Genomic DNA, 11,265 nt, shown 5'->3' on the forward strand with positions numbered 1-11,265 from the left:
TGGCAGCAATCTCTCTACCCATCTAGTTCCCAAGGCAGGTTGCCACCATGCCAGAAGCATACATCCCAATTCCGTGGTAGCTTAGTGTCCCAGCTGCTACACACTCTCTTAAACTTAAATCACCACAAGAAAGAACACACAACACAACAACCTCTGATCCAATTGATAAGATATAATTGCCCACCTAGACACACAAAGCCCTATACACATCCATCCCTTAAGAACATTCATAACAACCTGTAAAGGTACAGAGTGGGATCTTAACATCATCCTCCATGTTCTCTCTGTGGCTTCTCCATCTTGCTCCAATCTCCTCCTCTCTCTAAAATTTTTCTCCCATCCATCCTTCCTTTTCGTCCAAAGTCAGGGCTCATTCTATCTTTTACCTGCCTTCACCTGTATGACATCATCCTACATTTCACCCTTTTTGTCTAATTAAAAAAACTTTTCTCTCAAATAAGCTGAGCACATCTATTATCATTTTGTAATTAAAAGCATAAAATATACCTAACACCCAGTCCAATATTTTATCAGTTAAACAGAACATTTAGTTATCCATTCTAGCTGAACAAAAGTTTAAAATCTATATTATTTCCTAGCTAGCTTGTATACTACCTTAACTATCTTATTAAATATGTATTTTCAGAGCTAAACAGCCTGATAGTCTATAAGTTTATAATCATTCTTCAACCCCATCAGAAATCTGAGAATGACCAACTATCTATAAACATAGGGAGTCTAACACAGCTTCCAGAACTGAGAGGTTGTAGAGACAAATTTCCACTAGCACAGTCCTCTGTCAGCAACATGTGAGTACAAGTCTTCAGCCTTCTGGCCCAAAATCAACTGACAGACTCTTGAAATGCAGAAACCTTGAAGAGCTGATAATTCTGGCTCAGTAGAGATTATCAGTCAAAAACTATTCTGCATAAAGTGTCCCTTTTTGGACAGTGTCAGTCTGCAGATGAAACAGTTTCTGCCCAGTGGCTGCCTAGCCACAAAGTATTACCTCACCTGGAGGTAGAGATGCTCAATTTCTTCATTAAATCTGCCAAAGGGGAACTGTAAGGAGCAGATATGTCTCAATCAAAGATAAATAACCTTAAATTTCATATTTTGTGGATTTCTGACCTTTTTGAAAAACATCTATCTCTATAAGGTAATCTGGAATGTTTTCCTTCTATCTTCATATATTATCTTGAAAGTACTCTCACAAACTGAGAGCCATGAATTTGCTATTCGGCCCTTAACTCACATGTGTAATCAACTCAGAAGTTCATAATGGCATCAATAGAAGGACTGGCTCTAAACCTTGTACCTTTAAACCCTTTTTAACAAATAAATTCTATACTATAGCAATAATTTTAGCTTAGTTACCAAATGAGATTATGGCTGTACAACTCAATCTAGCAAATTCCTCCCCCTTAAATTAAAACCATTTCTAAAATCCTCACAAAAAATAAACTTAGAATAACCTCTTTTAGCCAACCAAAAGACCAGGGAATCGGAGCGATGACTGGTCAGTAGCTTCTTCAAACTGTACATGGTGTTTAGATATTCTTGGGAGGTAGGGGATAGGGAAAATGGAGCAAATGTTGTAGCCAGATGTGTGTCTTGACCAGGCCCAGCTGAAAGCCCTTGAGACCAGGTATCAAGCAGATACATTCTGTAAAATATGATTCTCAAGACAAAATTTAGAATAGAGAACTTTTTGTTTGATTCTCTTGAATCTAGTTTTTCAGGCAGTCTCCCTCTCTCAAATCTCATCAGTCTAACTCTGAGATTTCCAGAGCCTAATCACACTTTTTTAAAAACACAAAAAAAAAAATATGTTTCCCAGAATCTTTTGCTCCTTTGTCTGTTACTAGAAAAGCTTATATCTTGCACTCTCTCCCAGAGGAATAATATAACAATAAGCCTCAAAGTCAGATGTATTATGAAGATTGTACAATTTTAAAGAATGAAGTAATCCAAACAATAGTGTTAAACAATGAGCCTGATAGGCTTTTCTAATCTGTCATATCAGGGATTTAAAATTTCTATGAAGCCCACTTTAAGAGAATCTGAGCTTTCTGTTGTTGTAAATATACAAAATAACCACAAACCCTCACTAGCCGGCATTAATGAGTCATATGGCCTTTAGCGGGGTAATTCATAAAACAAACTAAACACCTCCTATCAATTCCAATATCAATAAGCAATTTATGAAACCAGAACTTTAGCCCAAAATATATCGATCTGTTAAGCTTTCAACCCGGAGCCACAGATTTTTATTTAACCTTAATAACTTATAAATATCACTATTCTCTACTTGGAATCAGTGACTAATTTTTCCTATCTAAGTTCCAAAGCGTGAATGAAAATCCTCATGTGATTCAGGTAATCTCTGAACTCTCTTCTAAAAAAAAACAAACTTAATCACCTTCTAATAATACCTGTCATTAATAATACCTGGCAGGGCTCATTCTATCTTGTACCTGCAAATACATAGGCGAATGCCATCATTAAACCACTGAACTGAGAATGGGACCCCCGTTGAAGGAATCAGAGAAAGGACTGAAAGAGCTCGAAGGGGCTTGAGACCCCATATGAACAACAATACCAAGCAACCAGAGCTTCCAGGGACTAAGCCACTACCCAAAGACTATACATGGACTGACCCTGGACTCCAACCTCATAGGTAGCAATGAATAGCCTAGTAAGAGCACCAGTGGAAGGGGAGGCCTTTGGTCCTGCCAAGACTGAACCCCCGGTGAACGTGATTTTGGGGGGAGGGCAGTAATGGAGGGAGGGTTGGGAGGGGAACACCCATAGAGAAGGGGATTGCGAGGGATTAGAGGGATGTTGGTCAGGAAACCGGGAAGGGGAATAACAATCGAAATGTAAATAAGAAATACCCAAGTTAATAAAGATGAAAAAAATGGGGTTCAGAGCTAAACAAAGAATTCACAGCTGAGGAATGCCTAATGGCTGAGAAGCACCTAAAGAAATGTTCAACATCTTTAGTCATAAGGAAAATGCAAATCAAAACAACCCTGAGATTCCACCTCACACCAGTCAGAATGGCTAAGATCAAAAACTCAGGTGACAGCAGATGCTGGTGAGGATGTGGAGAAAGAGGAACACTCCTCCATTGTTGGAGGGATTGCAGACTGGTACAACCATTCTGGAAATCAGTCTGGAGGTTCCTTAGAAGTTTGGACATTGCACTACCTGAGGACCCAGCTATACCTCTCCTGGGCATATACTAAAAAATGCTCCAACATATAACAAAGACACATGCTCCACTATGTTAATACAGAGGAATGGATTCAAAAAATGTGGTACATCTACACAATGGAGTACTACTAAGTTATCAAAAACAATGACTTCATGAATTTCATAGGCAAATGGAATGAACTAGAAAATATCCTCAGTGAGGTAACCCAGTCACAGAAAAACACACTTGGTATGCACTCATCAATAAGTGGATATTAGCCCAAAGGCTCAAGTTACCCAAGATGCAATCCACAGACCACAGCAAGCTCAAAAAGAAGGATGACCAAAATGCGGATGCTTCCACTCTTTCTTAAAAGGGTGGAAAAAACCCATAGGAGATCCCATGGAAGCAAAGTTAGAGCAGTGACTGAAGGGAACAGCCATTCAGAGTGTGCCCCAAATGTGGCCCATGTATATACAGCCAACAAAACTAGATAAGATTGATGAATCTAAAAAGTGCATTCTGACAGGGACCGGATATAGATCTCTCCTGAGAGACACATCCAGAGCATGTCCAATATAGAGGTCAATGCTAGCAGCAACCCACTGAACTGAGAAAAGGATCCCCTTGCAGTGAATTAGAAGAAGGACTGAAAGAGTTGAAGGAGCTTGCAACCTCATAAGAACAACAATGCCAGCCAACCAGCGCTTCCAGGAACTAAACCACTACCAAAAGATTCTACATGGACCGACCCAGGGCTCCAACTGTACATGTAGCAGAGAATAGCCTTGTTGGGGCACCAGTGGAAGGGGGAGGCCTTGATCCTTCCAAGATTGGACCTCAGTGCTGGGGAATATGTGGGGCAGGGAGCAGTAAAGGTGATGGTTGAGGGGAATACACTTATGGGGGAGGGGGAATGGATGGGGATTAATGGACAGGAAACTGTGAAAGGGAATAACATTTGAAATGTAAGTAAAGAAATATATCTAATAAAAAAGAAAGAAAGAAAAGGAAACAGCCCTGGCAGCCCAGGTCTACATTCTGCATTCACGTGCCTTGCTGAAAACCATTAGATTACATTTCAAAGGGTAACCCCCAAGGTCCATTCCTTTACTTGGACATTTCCTTTTCTTGAAGGTCACTACCAAGGCCAAACTTTCAAGTCCAGCAATCAAAATGCCCCTTTTGTCTCATGTAATTATCTACCCCAATTAAAATTAAACACTTCATTCTCACATGGGATTTATTTTTCACACTTATAACATGCCTTTGTCCTATAGGTTAGGTATTCTTTTCTATCAGAGGTATTCCTTTGCTTCTGCCCTGCCACCAAGGACAAACAGTCTTTTACCCTCTCCCTCTATCCCTTCTCCTGTGTCTTCTATCTGCTGTCAATGTCTCTCGTCCCTGAGAGTCACCTCAATATCTTAATCTTCACTACACGTGAAGGTTAGGAGTCCCCCCAAGAGGATCCATCCCAGGGAACCAGGGGATGGTGTTAGGACATATTTCTCTGCCTAAGTGAATCTCTTCTTAGCCAACATATAAACTGTTCTGGAAATAAGAAGAACTAGATAGTTTAAGGTCACATATCCTTCTAATTTTGGTATCAGGTCTCTGAGTATTCATATGTTGCAAATAATGTCTTCCAGCAAAAGTTATATATAAGAACATAGTTCCTGAAATGTGCCTGCCTTTGTGTTCACTTGGTCCTCATTTTCCTAACTGCTGAAGAAGCCTGACCTCCATCACACTGTTCTACATATCTGCCTAAGTTGTTATATGAATGCAGTACATACAAATTTATTTCCAAAACACTGAGCATTTTGTGAAGCCCTGTGCTTTCAGTCCCATTTATGTGACCTGTTGTTTCAGACCCATTTATCTGAGATTGACCTAATTTTGGTGATCATGAATGAGAAATCAGACACATGTTCAGAAATGCTGGGAATGAATAGGTCTGTGCTCTGATGGAGACATATCATCAGTACAGAAATTCAACATATTTATTCTATTGAGTCAAGAGAGGGACGCAATCTCCTCAAGAAAGGGTGCCTATATTGTAACACACTCAAACTACAAAAATCCTAAAGAACTGGGTGCTTCATACATACTTATTGCAGGTACAACATCCATTCACCTGCTCAGAAGAAGGTTTTGCTTTTTCTAGTGTACCTCAGACCTTTAGGCGATTGACATATCCATGTTCCTTTCAACAATGGACATTCACTTAAGATTTCCTCAAGCTTCCATTTCTCTGTTCCACAATCAACCTTAAAATAGTACATATTCAAAATAGCAACGTTTTGTCTCCAGATCATAAACATAGAAGCCTTCACAGTTAGAGCATTGAGCTGTAGCAATGACGACCTTCTTGGGCTGTCTTTTGGCCTTGAGTATATCCAGGAGCTCAGGGCAAAAGTTTTTTAATCTGTCTGTTAGTATTACACCCCCATCATAGCACTCAAGAGGTGCAGGGTAGATCTCAAAGGTCAGTTGGCTCAGTGTGGCAGTGTGGTGTAGAAGTTGTTTCAGGAAAAGCAGGGAGATTTCATTCTCCCAGAAATTGACTTCCTTGAGGTGGGAACATTGGCTTAGGGCAGGCAGTAGGGTATTGAACTGAGATTCGCCCATATCACAACATCTCAATTCCAGGCATTCCAGGGTATGTCTGACTCTCTCAAGGAGAAACCCAAGAGGCTCAAGGAGTGAATGGCATAATTTAATGTTAATAAGTTTCAAACGTTTGAGCTCAAAAATATTCGGGCAATAGGGCAGGTAATCCAAGTCTGACTGTGAGAGGTGGCAGTTAGCGATGTTAAGTACCTCCAAGGGCTTCTTCAGGCAACTGAGGAGAGAGAAAATGATTGATTTCTGAGAATTGTGTTGAAGTGGGTTGATAGGATTGGAAGCAAAGCAGAAGACACTTCTCCCAGATTCATTCTGACTGTATATTGAAGTCAACCCCCCAGGACATTGCCTTTTGTTGTCTGCTCACACAACTCAGAGCATTCTACCCTGAGGCCTGTGGATATCACCATAAACATGATTCCATTACAGGAAACCACACCAATGGATAGATCAGGACAATGTGGTGCATGTAGAAAGGAGTGCCTACCCCAAAAAGAATTCAGTAACGTCTTCTTGTTTTAGGAGTTCACACAGGTTTAGTTGCTTTAAGATCTATAATTCTATCTTCACCCCAGTGTTTCATATTTCTCATAGACTAAACCTGTTTCGGGACACAAAACATTTCACACATGACCAATAAGAGGCATGCTCATCATATATCTTAGCACAGAGCTCATCTCTTCAGATATGCTATGTCTCTAATAGTGCTAGGTTTATGGTGGCCAGACCATACTAGACTTTCTAGCTTGAAAAAGAAAAAAAAACAAAACAAAACAAAACAGAAACATAATGAAAGAAAGAGAAACACAAGGAAAAGATATGTATTTTCTCTGGTGTTCCACACCCTTCTCAGTCCTTCCTTACCTGAGCAATTCTTTCAGGCTTATAAAGAAGACATTATTTATACAGAGTTCCTGGAGACAGTAGAATGTGGGAAGTCGAGAAATCCATGTGATCACATTCTGCTGATTAAGCTTTCCAAAATTGCCCATTCTGCGTCTACGTTTGATGCCATCTAGCATGAGTGTGAAGAGATTGTTCATCTGTCTCAGGTAGGGATTAAGCATAGCCAAATCTTCTAGGAAGACATACTTTAACCTCAGCACTTGTATACAGTTTGCATGTACAATTTTGAAGACTTCTATGTCTGCAGCCTCGGATAAGCCCCAAATCTCCAGCATTCTGCAGCATAGATGAAAGGAATCTTTTCTCTGTTGGGCCCACTTCAATAGGTATGTATTAGTTTCATCAAATCTGCCCTCCCTGAGTTGGAGTCGAGTAATCACATTCAAATCTTTCTTCATCCCACAGTCAGGACAGGTCTCCACTGGCTGCTTCTGTGTCGTGAACTCTGCTAAGCCTTCATTTTCATTGTATCCAGCCCATATTCCAGACACTTCATGGTACATATCCATCCAATTGATCTCTCTGAGTTTGCACCTACTGTGGGAGAAATGAGTATAATTCTCAGAAGGTAAGAGAGGATATGTCTTACAGTAGGATTCTCTTCCACATGCTACACATCAGCTGTTTTTTTCTAAAACTTTAGTTTTTCCTAGGTCTAGAATCAAACTCATGCTGAGTAAATGGATAGCATTCTATGTAAGAAGAGCATCTTTATCCCTGTCTTACTTCCCTACATTCCAGACCCCTTAATCCCAACCTCATTCACTTGTATCATCGTGGAATGCGGAAAAAGTCCTATTCCTCACTGGGCGTGTCTACCCATTTCTGTCTTCCACATTAGACATTATTTTCCCCAATCACTGAGACTGAACCCAAGCCTCTACACTATGCTAAGCCTCTACACACTGAAAGGAACAGTCATGACTGTAGGGTGAAGAATTGAAGATAAGAAGCCTCTGATCCACAGTTGGCCAAATAATCTCTGTCCTGAGTTATTCATTCTCAGTATTAAGAAAACCTTCCTCCAACCCCAGCTGACCTTTCCTACCTGGAGCAAACCTTTCGTGAAATCAGTAAGTCTAGGCCTTCCAGCACAGCCTTCAAAGAGTCCAGGTTGAGGTTCTTTATCATCATTCCTACAGAAAGGTATGGGAATGGCCACACAGGTATCATGGCCGTCAAGATCTTTGTATGTCCAGCTATGAAGGCTTCCTCAAATATCACTGGGAGCAGCCTATTTGGCAGATCCTTGAGAGCAGAAATGGCCAAGGCCTCCTCCCTCAGTAGCCTCTGAATTGCCAGGCTCTGAAGGGTGGGTGGGGAGTAGACTTCCATTGTGTCTTCTTCTGAAGAGTCATCCTACAGTAGCAGGAAAAAATATACCATTAATGACAACAAATTTAGGAAGCCCTTCTGCCCACACAGGGGAGTGTGAGGGCTAGATCACTACTGATGAGGATGGAGAACTCGGTCTATTAATTTGAGCACTCTCAGGTGTTGTTTTTTTTTTCCTTTGTAACAAAGATTTTAAAGACCAATCTATACCATGGTTGTCCTGAAACTTGCTTTATAGACTACACTGGCATGAACCCCAAAGAGATTTGCCTGCCTGTGTCTCCCAAGTGCTGAAATGAAATATGTGTTCTACCACTACTCAGCCTGTGCTAACATAGCGTGTCTAATCCAAACCTGTTTGGTCCAACCTTCGTTGGTTTCAAAGCCATAGTTGTCTCTGGTGGTGTGAAGTGTCCCCCAAGTATCCTAGTTCCCAAAGAACACATCCTTTTGCAGGCACAACTGGGGCAAACACATCCCCCTGGGAAGTGATCACCAGGAACACTGAAGGGCTCAGACAGTTGTCTGATGATGAATAGACTGTGCTTAGCTCTTCAAGCCCTCAAAGAAAGCATAGAAATACAGTTTACCAACTTTCCACAATCTCACTATGTCCAGCAACACTGCATGGAGTAAGTCACAACACATTTGAAATTACCATCATTAGGTATTGACACCAATCTTTGATTATCACCTATACAAGCATTTTGGAGAATGTGTTGGGAAGGCTACAGGCTTGAGTTCTGCTAGCTAGAGAGATAAGTAGAGTGGGAAAGAAACACTAATGTCAGTAAACCTTCAGTGTCCATTGGTAAAGGCTACAACTCTTTATAAAGCATCCAGAAAGAAGAAACTATGAGGTGGAGATTATAATTCACATGGGGAAGGCAGGAAGATCACCAGCTCAGTGTCATGGTTATTTCTACAGCACCAGAACATATTATGACCCACAAAAATTAATGGAAGACCAGATAAAGTAACAAAAAGAAGCATAAATTTTAATTTCAAGTGATAGTCAGATTTTTCATTTGAACACTTTACAAAAAAAAACCAGGCTAGCTTCTTCCTGAAATTTTGAATACATTCTGGGTTTCTTGAAAAGAATAGACCATGCCTCAATCAACAGATAGAAATACCTTGTTTGTTTTTGTTTATTTAATGGTTTTTTGCTTTGCTTCTTTTAGACATTTTTTTAACCATGCCTGAATTGAAACTTGCTATGTAAATTAGAGAGCCATTAACCTTAGAGACCATCCAGGCTCTATCTTACTTTTGCTGTCATGGATGGGTTTGGGAGGAGAGAAGAAAGCAAACTGATTGGGATATAAAGTCTATTAAATACACACACAGATACAGTCATATATGTACATATCCATACACACATATATGTATGGAAATATACACATGGAGGTTTCTTCCTGCAAGTTTGAGGACAACCTAGATTCCCTGAAATTAAAAGACTATGTATCAGTAAGCAGATAATTGGCATACTATGTTTGCCTGCTTTGTGTTATTTATTTAGTTATGTATCTATTCATTTAGTGTATAAGAGTACACTGTTAAAAGTACCATAAAGTTTAGTAGTGTAGGCACTTGAATAATTCATATCTGATATACCAGCTCAGAGTGCCTGAAACTCAAGGTCACCCTGACATTTTTAGTGAGGCAGTCTCAAAAGACAGAGACAAACCTAAATAAAATGAAAAAATACCACGGGAACAAAATGACTCAATTAAAAGCTATATGTAATTCAGAACACGCTTGTGTTAATCTGGTTAGGCAGTGCTCAAGTGGCCAAGGTAGGAGAATCTCTGAGTCTCAGACCAGGCAATCTTTTTTTAATTACATTCCAGCCATCGCCCCCCTCCCACACATCCTCATCCTATTCCTCCTTCCCCTTCCCTCCAAGACGGTGTTCCCCTCCCATGCCAAGCCCCCAAAATCACACATCTCTAGGGCCTCAGGTGTCTCCAGGACTAGGTGCATCTCCTCCCACTGAACCCAGACCCAGCAGACCCTCTGCTATATATGTGCCGGTGGCTTTGAACCAGTCTGTGTATGCTGCTTGGTCTCATGGCTCAGTCTCTGGGAGCGCTTGGCTTTCCAGTCTACTTGAGACTGTTTTTCTACCTATGGTGTTCTCTCCTCTTCATCTTCAATTTTTCCGCTAATTAAACCATAGAAGAGTCTCAAATGGCTAAGAAACACTTAAAAATGTTTAAAGTCCATAGTCTTCAGGGAAATGCAAATCAAAATAACCTTGATATTCCACCTTACAACAATCAGAATGGCTAAAATTAAAAACTCAAATGACTGCACATGCTGGTGAGGATGTGGGAAAAAAGGAACACTCCTCCGTTGCTGATGGGATTACAAACTGGTGCAACCACTCAAGAAATCACTTGGGTTGTTCCTCTGAAAATTGGAAACAGTTCTACCTGACGAGACAGCCCTTGTATATATGGGCATATATCCATAAGATGCCACACCATACCACTAGGACACGTGCTCCACTATGTTCATAGCAGACTAATTTGTAGTAGCCAGAAGCTAGAGAAAACCCAGATAATAGTCGATCAAAATATGGATACAGAAAATACAGTTGATATACAAAATGGAATACTATTCAGCTATTAAAAATGAACACATCATTAATTTTGCAGGTGAATGGATGGAACTAGTGAATACCATGCTGACTTAGTTAACCCAGACCCAAAATGACATGTATGGTATGCACTAACTGATAAGTGGATATAAGCCGAAAAGTACATCATATCTAGGATACAGGCCAGGCAATCTTATGTAGAAAAAAGCTCATCTCAAATGGAAGAACCACCAAGTAAAAAATTATACTACAAAAAGTTATAGAAAGAAAACTTGAAGTGAGGACAAGGAGAGACTGGATTGCATGAGATGAAGTATCCTGATGGAGCTGAGGGACTTACTTGATCTGGACACTGTTGACAGAACACCATTATCAGGTCAGGTAAGGCTGTGACTCCAAACTCCAAAAGACTGAGAGTTTCTCTGCCTGCCTTGACTCTTTATATACCTTTCAGCTGAATCCTCCCTTTGTAGCCACACCCTCCCAGCCAAAGTCAGCCTCTCATTCAAAAAATCACGTCTCCTTCAGAGATTTCCTTGTTCTGAAGCTTACTTCATGTTAGGAGTTCTCCTTAAGAAAATGAATAAAA

At 40.4% G+C, this 11,265-nt stretch overlaps 1 protein-coding gene across 2 annotated transcripts in view; it reads right to left on the reverse strand.

The window, feature by feature from the left end:
- The window catches only part of LOC116886340 (oogenesin-3-like), a 34,268-nt gene extending 23,222 nt beyond the window's left edge, over positions 1-11,046 (reverse strand). Inside the window, exons 1-4 of one of the 2 annotated variants that reach the window (XM_032887802.1) lie at positions 11,017-11,046; positions 7,785-8,095; positions 7,117-7,273; positions 6,018-6,047 (exon numbers count right to left, since the gene is read on the reverse strand). In XM_032887802.1, the coding sequence (XP_032743693.1) occupies positions 6,018-6,047; positions 7,117-7,273; positions 7,785-8,095; positions 11,017-11,046 (528 nt within the window). Of the gene's footprint in view, positions 1-6,017; positions 6,048-6,694; positions 7,274-7,784; positions 8,096-11,016 lie in introns of those variants that run through there. The other variant, XM_032887795.1, reaches the window with a different exon arrangement.
- Between the last annotated feature and the right edge of the window lie 219 nt (positions 11,047-11,265).

This window comes from Rattus rattus, chromosome 1, assembly GCF_011064425.1.
Source record: "Rattus rattus isolate New Zealand chromosome 1, Rrattus_CSIRO_v1, whole genome shotgun sequence".
NCBI lineage: Eukaryota > Metazoa > Chordata > Mammalia > Rodentia > Muridae > Rattus > Rattus rattus.